At 44.6% G+C, this 11,881-nt stretch overlaps 1 protein-coding gene across 1 annotated transcript; it reads right to left on the reverse strand.

The window, feature by feature from the left end:
- Positions 1 to 724: 724 nt before the first annotated feature.
- LOC142805469 (domesticated amidase effector 2-like) lies at positions 725 to 6,730 on the reverse strand. Its single transcript, XM_075891186.1, has 3 exons — positions 6,517 to 6,730; positions 2,594 to 2,859; positions 725 to 933 (listed from the first exon to the last, which is right to left on the reverse strand). Exons 1-3 carry the CDS (start codon positions 6,569 to 6,571, stop codon positions 829 to 831), a joined length of 426 nt encoding a protein of 141 aa, XP_075747301.1. The 5' UTR covers positions 6,572 to 6,730; the 3' UTR covers positions 725 to 828.
- Between the last annotated feature and the right edge of the window lie 5,151 nt (positions 6,731 to 11,881).

Raw genomic sequence — 11,881 nt, forward strand, 5'->3', positions numbered from 1 at the left:
TCGGTAGGCGACCGAACTTGGGGGTGATACGTCGCATCTTCAGGGTCTCCAACGTGCGACAGTGGCTTATGACATCGGTTACCGTAGCAAGGCTGTCTTTGCTGATGAGTAACTGATACACGTCCTCGGCAATGCCCTTCAACAGGTGGCCAACTTTGTCTTCCTCTGACATAGAAGGGTTGACAATCTTGCAGAGCTTCAAGATTGCCTAGACATAGGTCGTGCACGTCTCTCCTGGGATCTGAGCTCTCTCAGTAATGTTTGTTCCGCTTGCTTTCTCTTAGCTACGGAGTCTCCGAAGCACGCTCTTATTTCGGAAACGAAGCAATCCCATGACGTGAGGGCATCTTCGTGGTTCTCGTACCACACGAGTCTGTTAAGAAAAATACTACATTGGTCAGCTGGGTCGCCGCGTCCCACTGGTAGTATTTGCTCACCCGTTTGTAGTGTGTGAGGCAGGTGTCCACGTCCTCACCAGATTTGCCACCGAAACAAAAAGGCAGCGACGCCATCAGCTGTGGAAGATGGTATCGCAGCGGTTTCGGTCCACCTATCCTTTAATTCAACTGTAACAATATGATAGTTGGAGCAGGTCGTTCGGGTTCATAATGAAACAGCGCAGAGGACAAAAAGAAACCCACACAGAAGAGGACTGAACAACATATATTGACAATGGGTGTACACGTAGTGCACAACAGTGAATGGCAAGCAACTCACGTGCATGTAACACGAATAGTTCCAGTTTCTTTTTTTATTAGGCCTGATTGCCAATACATAAGGATTCGCCGAATGGTCACTCGCCTTGCAGCTTGTCATATCACGGCCCATTCATAGCTTAATCATGTAGAAGTTGTTGCCGTTGTAGTTTGGCATTCTGTACCCGTAGCGAATCTTACGGCGCATCACGGGAGCGGTGTTCCATTGGTCGTACACCTAAAACAAAGATAAAAGTAAGTGAGTGAATGTTTTAGATGGCTATCATATTCTCTTCCTTTCCCCGTGTGGACGCCATAACGCGGACGAGACAGTGTAAGCTCTTCAGAGGTCATCTACGTTCGCGGAGCAGAAGTATGGAACCACACAGATACGGTTGCCGTATATATGTAAAGTAGCTTGATAACTATTTTGTATTTATGGGCGTGCGTGACTGTACGTACTACTTGTGTGCGATCATTATTTATACCCTAGTCATCACGCGACACCAGGAGGAGCAAGCCAGGTGATGAACCAAACAAATATATTCGGGGTAATCATTAGGAATTTTTCAAAAAAAAAGTTAACGTAAGCAGTTTTTGATGCCAGTCCGAGGTGCACCAGCTACTCATTTTTCCTTGACTTATAGTGGTCGTGATGAAGTATAAAACAACCACAAGACTGTAGAAATGAACACAGTGCAACCTTAACGCCCTCAGTTAATGTTCTTCAATACCAAAAGCTGCAAACGCAACACGCAAGTTGAGTCCCTTAAGACGACTGGTAAGCGAAAGTTATTTGTTTATTGTCAGTCGGTTGCATTATTATATCTTTACCACCTCCCTAAAGCATTATGCACTCAACGTGGCTCTCTCCCCTCGCATACTGTTGCCAAAGTGTTAGTTTTGCACTGCCTCCATAGTCAGCCCATCAATGACCAAGCTACAATTTATTGTGATGTCGCCATCACAAGACTTGCATTACGTGACACCCCTGTGACTTCATAATGACGTTACTTATGCAGACAGTTGACGATCTCTCACATCACGATGATGTCTTAAGGTAGCATGATGATGACAATGATGATAAAACGATTATTTGGGTCTAGAGAAGACGCAGGGGAGACCCCACGACACCCGGCTAGCCCCACGTAGGGAACGCCGCGATTTTTCGTGCACCCCTCCTCTCGTAGGAATGGCGGAGAGTTCCACATGTGAATCGTGCAATACTGACGAGACAATAGAATATCTACTGTGTTCATGTGATCGTTTTGCGACCAAACGCAGCTTGCTACGCGAAACGTTACATAAACTAGACAGTATGGGCCTTTTCTGAAGAGAAGATCCTTGGTTCAAGGCTCTACGCGTCACAGACCAGCGACACGACGCGGGCATTGCTAGGTTTTCTAAAGACGACCAGAATACGTGGCCACTTATAAGCGTGCAATAGAAAAGACCACATGTACCCACATGTTGCCCTTCACTTCTCCCCTTTTTCTTCTCTTTTAATCCCCTCAACCCTTCTCCCAGTGCAGGGTAGCGAACCAGACGTGCGTCTGGTTTTCCTCCCTGCCTTTCATTTCTTCTAACCCTCCTTCTCCTCCTACACAGAGAATGTAAAATGATTGTGTCTATTTGTTCTCCGGGGAACTCAAATTCGGCAAGTTCGACATTGTTGGGCGTGCTATGCTGCTGCAAACTGTGTGACCAGCACTCTTAAGGCTTTTAGCAGTCTCAGTTTGAACATATCTAAACCTACATAATTCCGATGGAGCATTTGCAAAATTTCGTCACTCTATTTCCAACTCTTTCCGGTCATTATATATAGTTTCTAATTTGGCGCTGTCATTGATCCATGCCAGTTCAGAGTTTTCGTGGGGTTTACTAAATGGCCAGCTTACCCAAATGCCATCCTTTGCACATGACTCGAAGATGGCGGCATGTCCCCTGTAACGGTTACCGTCCAGAAATGTAGCTATGGCTGACCAGCGAGGCACCTTGCGGCAGTTACCGCGAACGCGTATGCCTCGGCGCCACCTGTGGGTCGTGTATCGGCGGAGACCTTGGCATTTCTCTTTGACCAGCGCCACGCACTCCTTGCGGTCGACGCCAATCACCCACCTTCCTTTGAATCGTGTAGGATTGGCACAGCGGATGGCCTGGGTTACTATGCGTGACAGAAAGAGAGATAATAATAAATAAATGGCATATTTACTGCTATACCAAATACATAACACCACAACATGCTTGCCTTATTAGGTGGCGGTGTGCCACTGTTTGCAGTGTTTTGCAACATGCTAGTCGCTAAAACCAAGAGAGCCGTGGAAGGCATATTTAATAATTGATTTAGCTGGAAGTACTGTAATCTCTATTTGACAGATATTACAAGGGTGTACAGTATTACTTATCAGTATACATTGCCAATATCAATATCAATAACAAAGTAAAAATACACACCCACCGGAACTATTGTTTAGAGCTATTATTAACAAATTCGTAAAACTATTTTACAACATGTTCGAAACATATACCCGACGTCATGAACTTACCCGGTCTTATTGACAAAGAGCACACAGTGAAATGATAACCAGGAAGGCGCTAGCGTGCCACATTATAGATAACTTTGAATTTGAAGCCTTTGCAATGATAAATCAGCAGTGTTTGAAAAAGCATCGAATGGCAGGAGAAACGATATATCTGTTTATCTAACGCCTCTTGTGTACCGGAGCAGTTAGTCAAGGTATATGTAAACTGGTAGCGTAACTTTCATAGAAGCCTATGTATTCAGTAGTTCGCCATATACGTATTGAGGGGACAACTAACAGCTAACACAAAATAAAGAATAAAATATGACGTCACAACCGGAAGCGGTAGTGACAGCCTACATGGGGCAAAATTGAAATATTTCTAATTGCAGCGCTTTTACGTGCTGTTAATAAATGCAATTTTATTGTGCCTTATGAGTCGCTGTAATTGCGTGCGTGAGGGAAAAAAAGGCCAACAAGAAAGATTGAAAATGCAATGCCATTCCATTAGCCAAATGGCTTACTTGGCATGTACACCAAATACTTCGCAGAGGAAATTGTGACACAGCTGCAAACTTGCGTTGCTCAATCGAGGGAAAGCACTGCAGTGAGACAGCAGCCCTGGGGATATCGCTTTGGCAACCGTAGAGTAGATAGTCTCATTGCTTAGCGTGTCGCATTCAAGGTCCCCAAAGACGAAGGCATGTCGGCAGTGTGCCAGCGAAGGCATTCGGAAGTCACAGGAGCGGCTATCTACACATTCTGCGAGTATAGTTTAGCTCTAAAAGCTCACGCAACTAAACAGCACATAAGCAAAACAAATAAACTACGGAAAATACGCACTATATCACCACGCAAAGGAGAGCGATGCCTCACTGACAAGGGAAGGGGCTGAAATAAACACTAGCTCTGACAGCGGATTGCCTAAATACGCCCCCCCCCCTTTTAGAACTCGACCGAATGTTAAGGTAATCAACTATTTAACCAGGTGTCACATAAACCGTAAAATAAATTGATTGTTAATTTGGACGTATATAAAATTACGACTATATAAAGTACATATAATTCTTGAATTTTTTCGTTTCATTTGTTTGCCCTCCCCGTCTAATCGCACTTCAGTCGTCAGCAGGTGATGATGCACGTGGTGATAGATTTTCCACACTTTTCGTTCCAAGTTTCGCGACCAGTATAGCCGGTTGTCAGCACGAATTTCATTGTTAACTTTGATGATGTGTGAACATTGTAACCTACACCAAACACGGTGGAAAAACGTGGACTACCTCCTTCCAAGAAACTGTGAGCAGAAAAAAATGTGATGTAATTATGATATACACGTTAGAGTTCCAAAATTGTGAAGTCGTTGCACGCATCTGGAGGAGCATGAATATTTATTTCGCAAACGCATTGATTAGCTCTTTGTCCTGGTGCACCTTTCTGAGTACTTTTTTTCTCAGCTACTCTGACTCATAAAACGCATATATGTATTTCGTAATGATTTGCCTTACACCAGAGATGCTTTCAAACTGGTGTACCCCATCTCGCCATCCAATTGCCAGCAATTATTTTTGATTTTTTTTAAATGTCGAGTCTATCTTTTCCGCTAGGCATATGAATCAACACTTGTGAAGCCGGTAGCTAATAGAAACTGCCTGTAAATAGACTGAATCTTTTAATGGGTATACTGCCAAAGTACTATGCAATACCTCATGAATGCTTCAATGAAAGGTAATGTGTTGGTATAACATACGCCGTTATGAAATCTAGGCTGCCCTGCTGCACACATGACCATAAAGTTCGGCAGATTCCACGTACCTGGGAATCGACGTTACGCGAAGCATACGGAGGGAAGATGACCATGTTGCCTTTTTTTATAGAGTGACACGTCATGAAATAACGCTGAATATACGTACAAATGTTGCACGCACAGACATGTGTGGAGGAGTTGCGTATGTTTATATAACAAATTGTTTCCACTTGCGCAACGATGTCAAATGGAGCACCAAAAGCTGATATGAAGCACTGATTGTCGCGAAGATGCTGGCCCTGGACACCGCTACATAAATCAACTTCAGCGCATGGAATCTAACCACACTTGACGTTAACCCGGCGTGACGGCTGTATATATATGAAGGAGTATATCAAAGGAGCATATTTAATCTTTATAAAACTGGGTTGCCAGCACTGCAACCAGTATTGACCTTTCACGAAGATTAGCGTCTGTTTGAAAAGTAGTTCCGAGGCCTGGCGTAGCTCTGGGGCGAAATGCTTTATTGCCACGCAGAATGCTTGGGCTCGATTCCTGCTGAGAACCTCAAAATTATTGTTCGCATTCACCGGGAGGTCAACGCTGCCTATGTCAGGTTTTTTCTAACACTGGCGTTTATTCTATGCTTCCGTTGCGTCGACGCTATCGATGTTGGGTATTGCTTAACGCTCATGCGTTGAAATCGTCCATGTGTGTCCTCGTCATTCTTGGGTAGTTACCTTGGGTATAAATCACCTGTGGCACATACCCGCATACCAGCGGCTCACACCCGCTCGTGGGCATGTGCCCCTGTCTGGCGGGAAGTGTATGACGACGTACGCGACGGGATTGGGACAATATTCATGTGTTGACCAGCTAGTCATATTCGTCAAACCATCTTATCTTCCCATGCTAAGTTTTGTTCACGCCAAGTTAAAGAGGTGACCACGAGAGCACCCAAACGTAAGTGGCTAGACAGATTGGCTAGACGCTCAAGGTTGCCGAAGTTCGCCAAGAAATGATTGGCATTTAATATCATATGAGGTAATTTATTGTTCTCTTTTTCAACAGCGGAGCTGTTTAAGCTGGAGGCAAATCCATGCGGACCGTTTGAAAAACCTCGGCGGGTATGTGCCACAGCAAAAGTGTATGTGCCAAGTAGCTCCTAGCATAGCATAGCCACAGTTACGATCGTGAGTTCTCGGGGGCAGTCACCATTATGGATGATGTTCGGTTGTGTACCTGACACTCAAATACAAAACTTGTGAGTACCTACTTTGTTCAAACTCTTATTTACTGAATTCAAATTACATTTCTTCTAGATGATGGTGCTACACGAGTTGTCACTGGCATAGGTATGCATTGTTAACCATAGAAGCATGACAATATCATTCACACAACTGTTTGTACAAAAACGTGTGATAGAAAACTTCGAGTACACCTGAACTTCGGCGTTCAACGCAAGGGGCTGAATTCTAGTGGAATCAACGTTTACGTATCCTAAGACTAAGCAAGTTATACTCATAATCAAGCGGCAAGTAACTGACGAACTTACCAATGGCCATATTGAGCAACAGAAGAACCACAGAAACAACGAAGCCTTTCATCATTGATTTGATACAAGTACCACTTGTAGCATAATATATAGCTCGTCCGAAAAACAAAACTTAGTGGCTCAGCGGATGTTCACAGGTGAGCCTGATATATGAGGCATTATCCGTATGATGTTACCAGCATTCTGGGGTGTATGTCGACCAAATGAAGGTTCTGTAAATTTCCCAACGGACATTTCTTTTGCTCTTACCCATTGTCTGTTGAGTGCAGGATCGTGAAAAAGCTTTTACGCAGGAGTCGCTAAGTGCTTGGCTCTGATGTATAAAATGAAGTACAATCAAGACAGATACGGCTTTGTTGATATATGCGAGAATAAGCAAGGAGTGAACTTAAGAAAAAAGAGCAAAGCACGTGTGCTTATTCATGACCGATTCTGAGATATATTCTCTTTGTAAGTCATGCGTCTTACAATGGAAACATCGCCTGTGTTATTTATCTTTTCTTTTTGCTTCTCTTACATACACAAAGACTTGTCAGTGGTTCAGCACTGCCCGCTCAACTATTACGGTCAGTATAATCTGCTCCTGAAGCACACGTGGCGACGGCAAGCATTGTAAAACGCGAGCACCACAGCTAATTGAAAGGTACGCCGTCGTCCTAGTTGGAATTACATTGCCGTCAGTGTGGCTGCACTCCACTGTTTGAACAAACAGCTGTGTAATTTGGTCACGCAGAGCAACTAACCCGAGAAATAGTTGAGGCTTGCATCATCCGAAAACATGGCGTAAATGCGTGAGTCAACATTCTGTACTCCGCCCCGCCGCGGTGGTCTAGTGGCTAAGGTACTCGGCTGCTGACCCGCAGGGCGCGGGTTCGAATCCCGGCTGCGGCGGCTGCATTTTCGATGGAGGCGGAAATGTTGTAGGCCCGTGTGCTCAGATTTGGGTGCACGTTAAAGAGCCCCAGGTGGTCTAAATTTCCGGAGCCCTCCACTACGGCGTCTCTCATAATCATAGAGTGGTTTTGGGACGTTAAACCCCACATATCAATCAATCAACATTCTGTACTCCTTCACGATAAGGAATTTTCATTTCCAATGAGCATGTTTTCTTAGTTTCACTGAGATAAGCCTGCACAGTGGATGTTTCATTTCTTGTTTGTAGGATTTTAACGCGATAGCGTTAAAGAGCTCATGTCGCAGAAAACCTGCCGCCGGTATCGGCCCCGTTGGCTGTGAGCGAAAAATCGTCTGTGCGTCTGTGACCGACAAATCAGGTTACCGAGATGGCTGCGGGAGGCCGCTTATTGTCCATGCGTTCGCACGCAATCACACTGAAAAATCCACGCATTAAAAAAAAAGGGGGGGGGGCTTAAGGTCACGAGGCACGGTAGTTTCTTTGCCCTGCCACCCCTCCCTGCTTAGCTTCCAGTGCTTTCGTCGGGATGAGAGAAAAGATAATCTAATCGCAGCATGCGACAAACCTGTGTAACTCCACTCGCACTGGATGGATTTTAAAAAATTTTGCGGCTTTGAATTCGTGAGGAAATAAGCTCTTCTAGTGAATTCATTTCATGGTTATATGAAAAAGTGTTTTAGGGCCCCTTAAACGCATTTTTTTTCGGCAAGTGTCAAGACGAAAACGAGCCCATTCGGCCATAATAGCGCGTGCTGGTCCAATCTATTGTGTGCGTGCGTGTGTATGTAACAAAACATATGACTAAGTGTGCACTTAGCGGTTGAAGGGTGCACTAAGAGCCGAATCGCGCTATCGCACTCAAGTCTTAAAGGCGAAGCTTAAGGCTTCCCGATTTTTTTTCATGGAGCTGTTGTTTTTCTAAGGTTTTTTTTTTGTTACAGTTACGCATGCACGTTTACCTCTTTATTTAGTTATTATACGTTTCTTGTTGTTGTATGATATTGGATAGTACTATATCTGTAAGAGAGGAAGGCGTAAGATGTCTGCGATTTGAGTTCATATATATTCATGTGTGTTCAAAATAAACGTTGTTTGAAATTAGCGCTCATGTTGTCTACGTATCTTTCTTTTGTCTGCGTTTTGCAGCGCTAAGATATCGAAGTCATACATCTTTACCAACCCGCCCAACTCGCCGCACTCATCAGTCTTAATTCTAGTACAAAGGGCTTTGTTATTTGTTCTAACTTTTTACTTTTTAATCCCAGTCTTCTCACATCACTGATCGAAATGTATATATGTCGAGCCCGGACGGCGTCTTGGTACGCTAAGACCTTTACTTGTCCCCCCCGATCTCCAAGTGCTCATTGGCGTGTTGCGTCCTTCAGCTGGACACTCCAGAAGGTTGTGCCGTATGCTGTTCTCGTTATGTTGGAATCAGGTTCGTTTCCTAAAGGATTATTTGCGTTTGACGTGTCAACAAGATGTAAGCCCGTCATCAGTGAACTACAAATATACACAGTGGCTGAAGCGTTGCAACCAGGTTACTGAGTGGATATGGAACCAGGTCAGACCCACGCTTCCTGCAAGAACGAAAACTGAGGCAACTTCAGAGACCAAGGTGCTCGATCTGAGCGAGTGTGATGTGGCCCTCAAGCACTTGAACGTGTTGAGAAAGCGTCCCAAGTTTTTTGTGGAACCACCCCTCCTCACGGTAGAACTGGTGTTGGTGTCAAGGTCTGTGGCTTGATGAGTGCCCGAGAACAGCAGGTGTACTTGTGTGGCGGAGTGCCCCGATGTTCTGCTTAAACATAGACCAAGGCGAGTGTATAATAATGTCACTTCTTTTGTTGTTGATTTCTTGCATTCCTCTGGCCTCACCTGTGTAGTGTCTGACAAAAAAGGGTTCTTCGTGGTTCTGTCTCAAGGAATATTTTCCGAGAAAGTAAGTGCGGCTGTTGCCAAAAATTTTCACGATGTGTCGCACAACCCTTCCAAAGTAAAAAAGCAAGCAGTGGAGCTGCTGTAAAGCTTAAGTTTAGACAAACTGGTCAATAAGGTATAGAAAGAATTAGTCATACTCTAGATGTTTTCTTTACCGCTAAGACCCACAAGCCCGGCATTCCCTTGCGTACCATCGTTTCTGAAAGGAACACGGCTTCCAATAGTATCCCAATATCTTCAAGAGAATCCCTTTTCAAGTGCACAGTTCCGACATGCTCGTAGATTTTCTTGAATAGCCTTGACATCGAGGATCTTTACTACTCCGTACCGCAAGCCCCTCTTCTGCAGAGTGTAAAGGAGTGTATTGGTAATCAAGAGGATGAACATGCGTTCATATCTCGTTCAGGTGTGTCGGTTGAGGGGTTTCCCGAGGTACTGAGGTGTTACCTGGAAGTGACATTCGTCACGTGGAATGGAAAAGTATTTGCTCAGAAATATGGCGTATGTATTGGTTCTTGTGTCGTGCCTATTCTGAGAATAATATTTTTAACAAAGATGGACAGGGGTATTCAGAGTAGTCTTTTTGATTTGGTGGTCAAAGTGTTCCGTTATGTTGACGATTACTTAATTTTCACGGACAGGTGAGATTTCTTCAGAAAAATGATTAACGTAATGAAGGTGTTCAGGGAGCAAGGGCAAGGTTTGACGTTCACGTGTGAGGTACCCCGGAACGATGCTTTGCAGTATTTAGACCTCCATTTAGCATATAGCTCCGATAGGATATGCTGAGGATTTAAACCAAGGTCACAAAAAGGCTTGCTCGACAACCAGTCTGGCCACTCTAGACTTATAAAGAACGGGATAGCCAGCTCTTGTATCCGGTCTGCAATCTCAAAGTCTTGCCCGCACCTGATCAGACAAAGCATGTGAGAACAAGCAGTGAAGTTGCGGCAGGCAGGGTACCTTGATGCTGTTATAGCCGCTGTTAGTGAAAGGTTGCTTAAGACCGTAAGAGTAGGTGGTAAGCTGGTGCCGATGAAAGATGTCAAGGAAGAAGGCCTTTGATTGATTGATTTGTGGGGTTTAACGTCCCAAAACCACTATTTGATTATGAGAGACGCTGTAGTGGAGGGCTCCGGGAATTTTGACCACCTGGGGTTCTTTAACGTGCTCCCAAATCTGAGTACACGGGCCTACAACATTTCCGCCTCCATCGGAAATACAGCCGCCACAGCCGGGATTTGATCCCGCGACCTGCGGGTCAGCAGCCGAGTACCTTAGCCACTAGACCACCGTGGCGGGGTGAAGCAGGCCTTTCTCGATGATCACCTACATTCACTGAGTGTCCCACCAGCTCAAAAGAGTACTCAGATTTGGGTGCACGTTAAAGAACCCCAGGTGGTCTAAATTTCCGGAGCCCTCCACTACGGCGTCTCTCATAATCATATAGTGGTTTTGGGATGTTAAACCCCACATATCAATCAATCATCAATCAACCAGCTCAAGAGAGTAGCGGCCTGCTTTGGTGTCAACTTCGTGTTTACAGTCAAAAGTAAGCTGAAGGGAATTTGCCCGAGGCTGCAGTCCTGTGAAACTGAAAAATGTGGTGGAAAAGGCAAGTGCACCATGAGACATGGCATTCATTACGTGTCTTGTGTAAAAGGGGGGGTATGCGAGACGCCGTTTTCATGCGGACGCGTTTACGTGGGCCAATCTGGGTGATGTCTCAATATCCGTCTAAGCGAGCACCACAGCTCATTGAAAGGTACGCCGTCGTCCCGCTTGGCATTACATTGCCGTCAGTGTGGCAGCACTCCACTGTTTGAACAAACAGCTGTGCTATTTCGTCAGGGGGAGCAACTAACCCGAGAAATATTTGAGGCCTGCATCATCCGAAAACATGGCGCTAAAGGCGTAAGTCAACCTTCTGTACTCCTTCACGATAAGGAATTTTCATTCCTAATTGTATCGTCTCGTTCAGGAAGTCAAACATGCTGCGCTGGGTACTGGTGAAAAACAGAACAAGCTTTATTGCATACGTGTGCATATATAAGAATTAGAAGGGGCATGTCTTCAAGCCATTAGCAGATAAGACCTTCGAGTTAAGCGTTAAACATATACATTACGCTTTCGTGGCAAACGTGGAGCACTCGGCTCCCAAGATACGATACACTAATGAATATGTTTTCTTAGTTTCACCGAAATAAGCTGCCCATTAGTTTTATTTTTCGTTTGTGAAGTTTTTTCGAGGAGCTGTTGTAAGTTTTTTAAAGGTTTTTTTTTTGTTCCAGTTACGCATGCGCGTTTACTTCTTTATTTCCTGAATATACGTTTCTTGTTTTGTATGACATTGAATAATACTATATATGTGAAAGAGGAAGGCGTGAGATGTCTGCGATTTCAGTTCATATATATTCATGTGTGTTTCACAATAAACGTTGTTTGAAGTAAGCGATCATGTTGTCTACACCTCTTTCTTTTGTCTCCGTTTTTTCGGCGCTAAGATAT

Source organism: Rhipicephalus microplus, chromosome 1 (genome assembly GCF_043290135.1).
Source record: "Rhipicephalus microplus isolate Deutch F79 chromosome 1, USDA_Rmic, whole genome shotgun sequence".
Classification (NCBI taxonomy): Eukaryota; Metazoa; Arthropoda; class Arachnida; order Ixodida; family Ixodidae; genus Rhipicephalus; species Rhipicephalus microplus.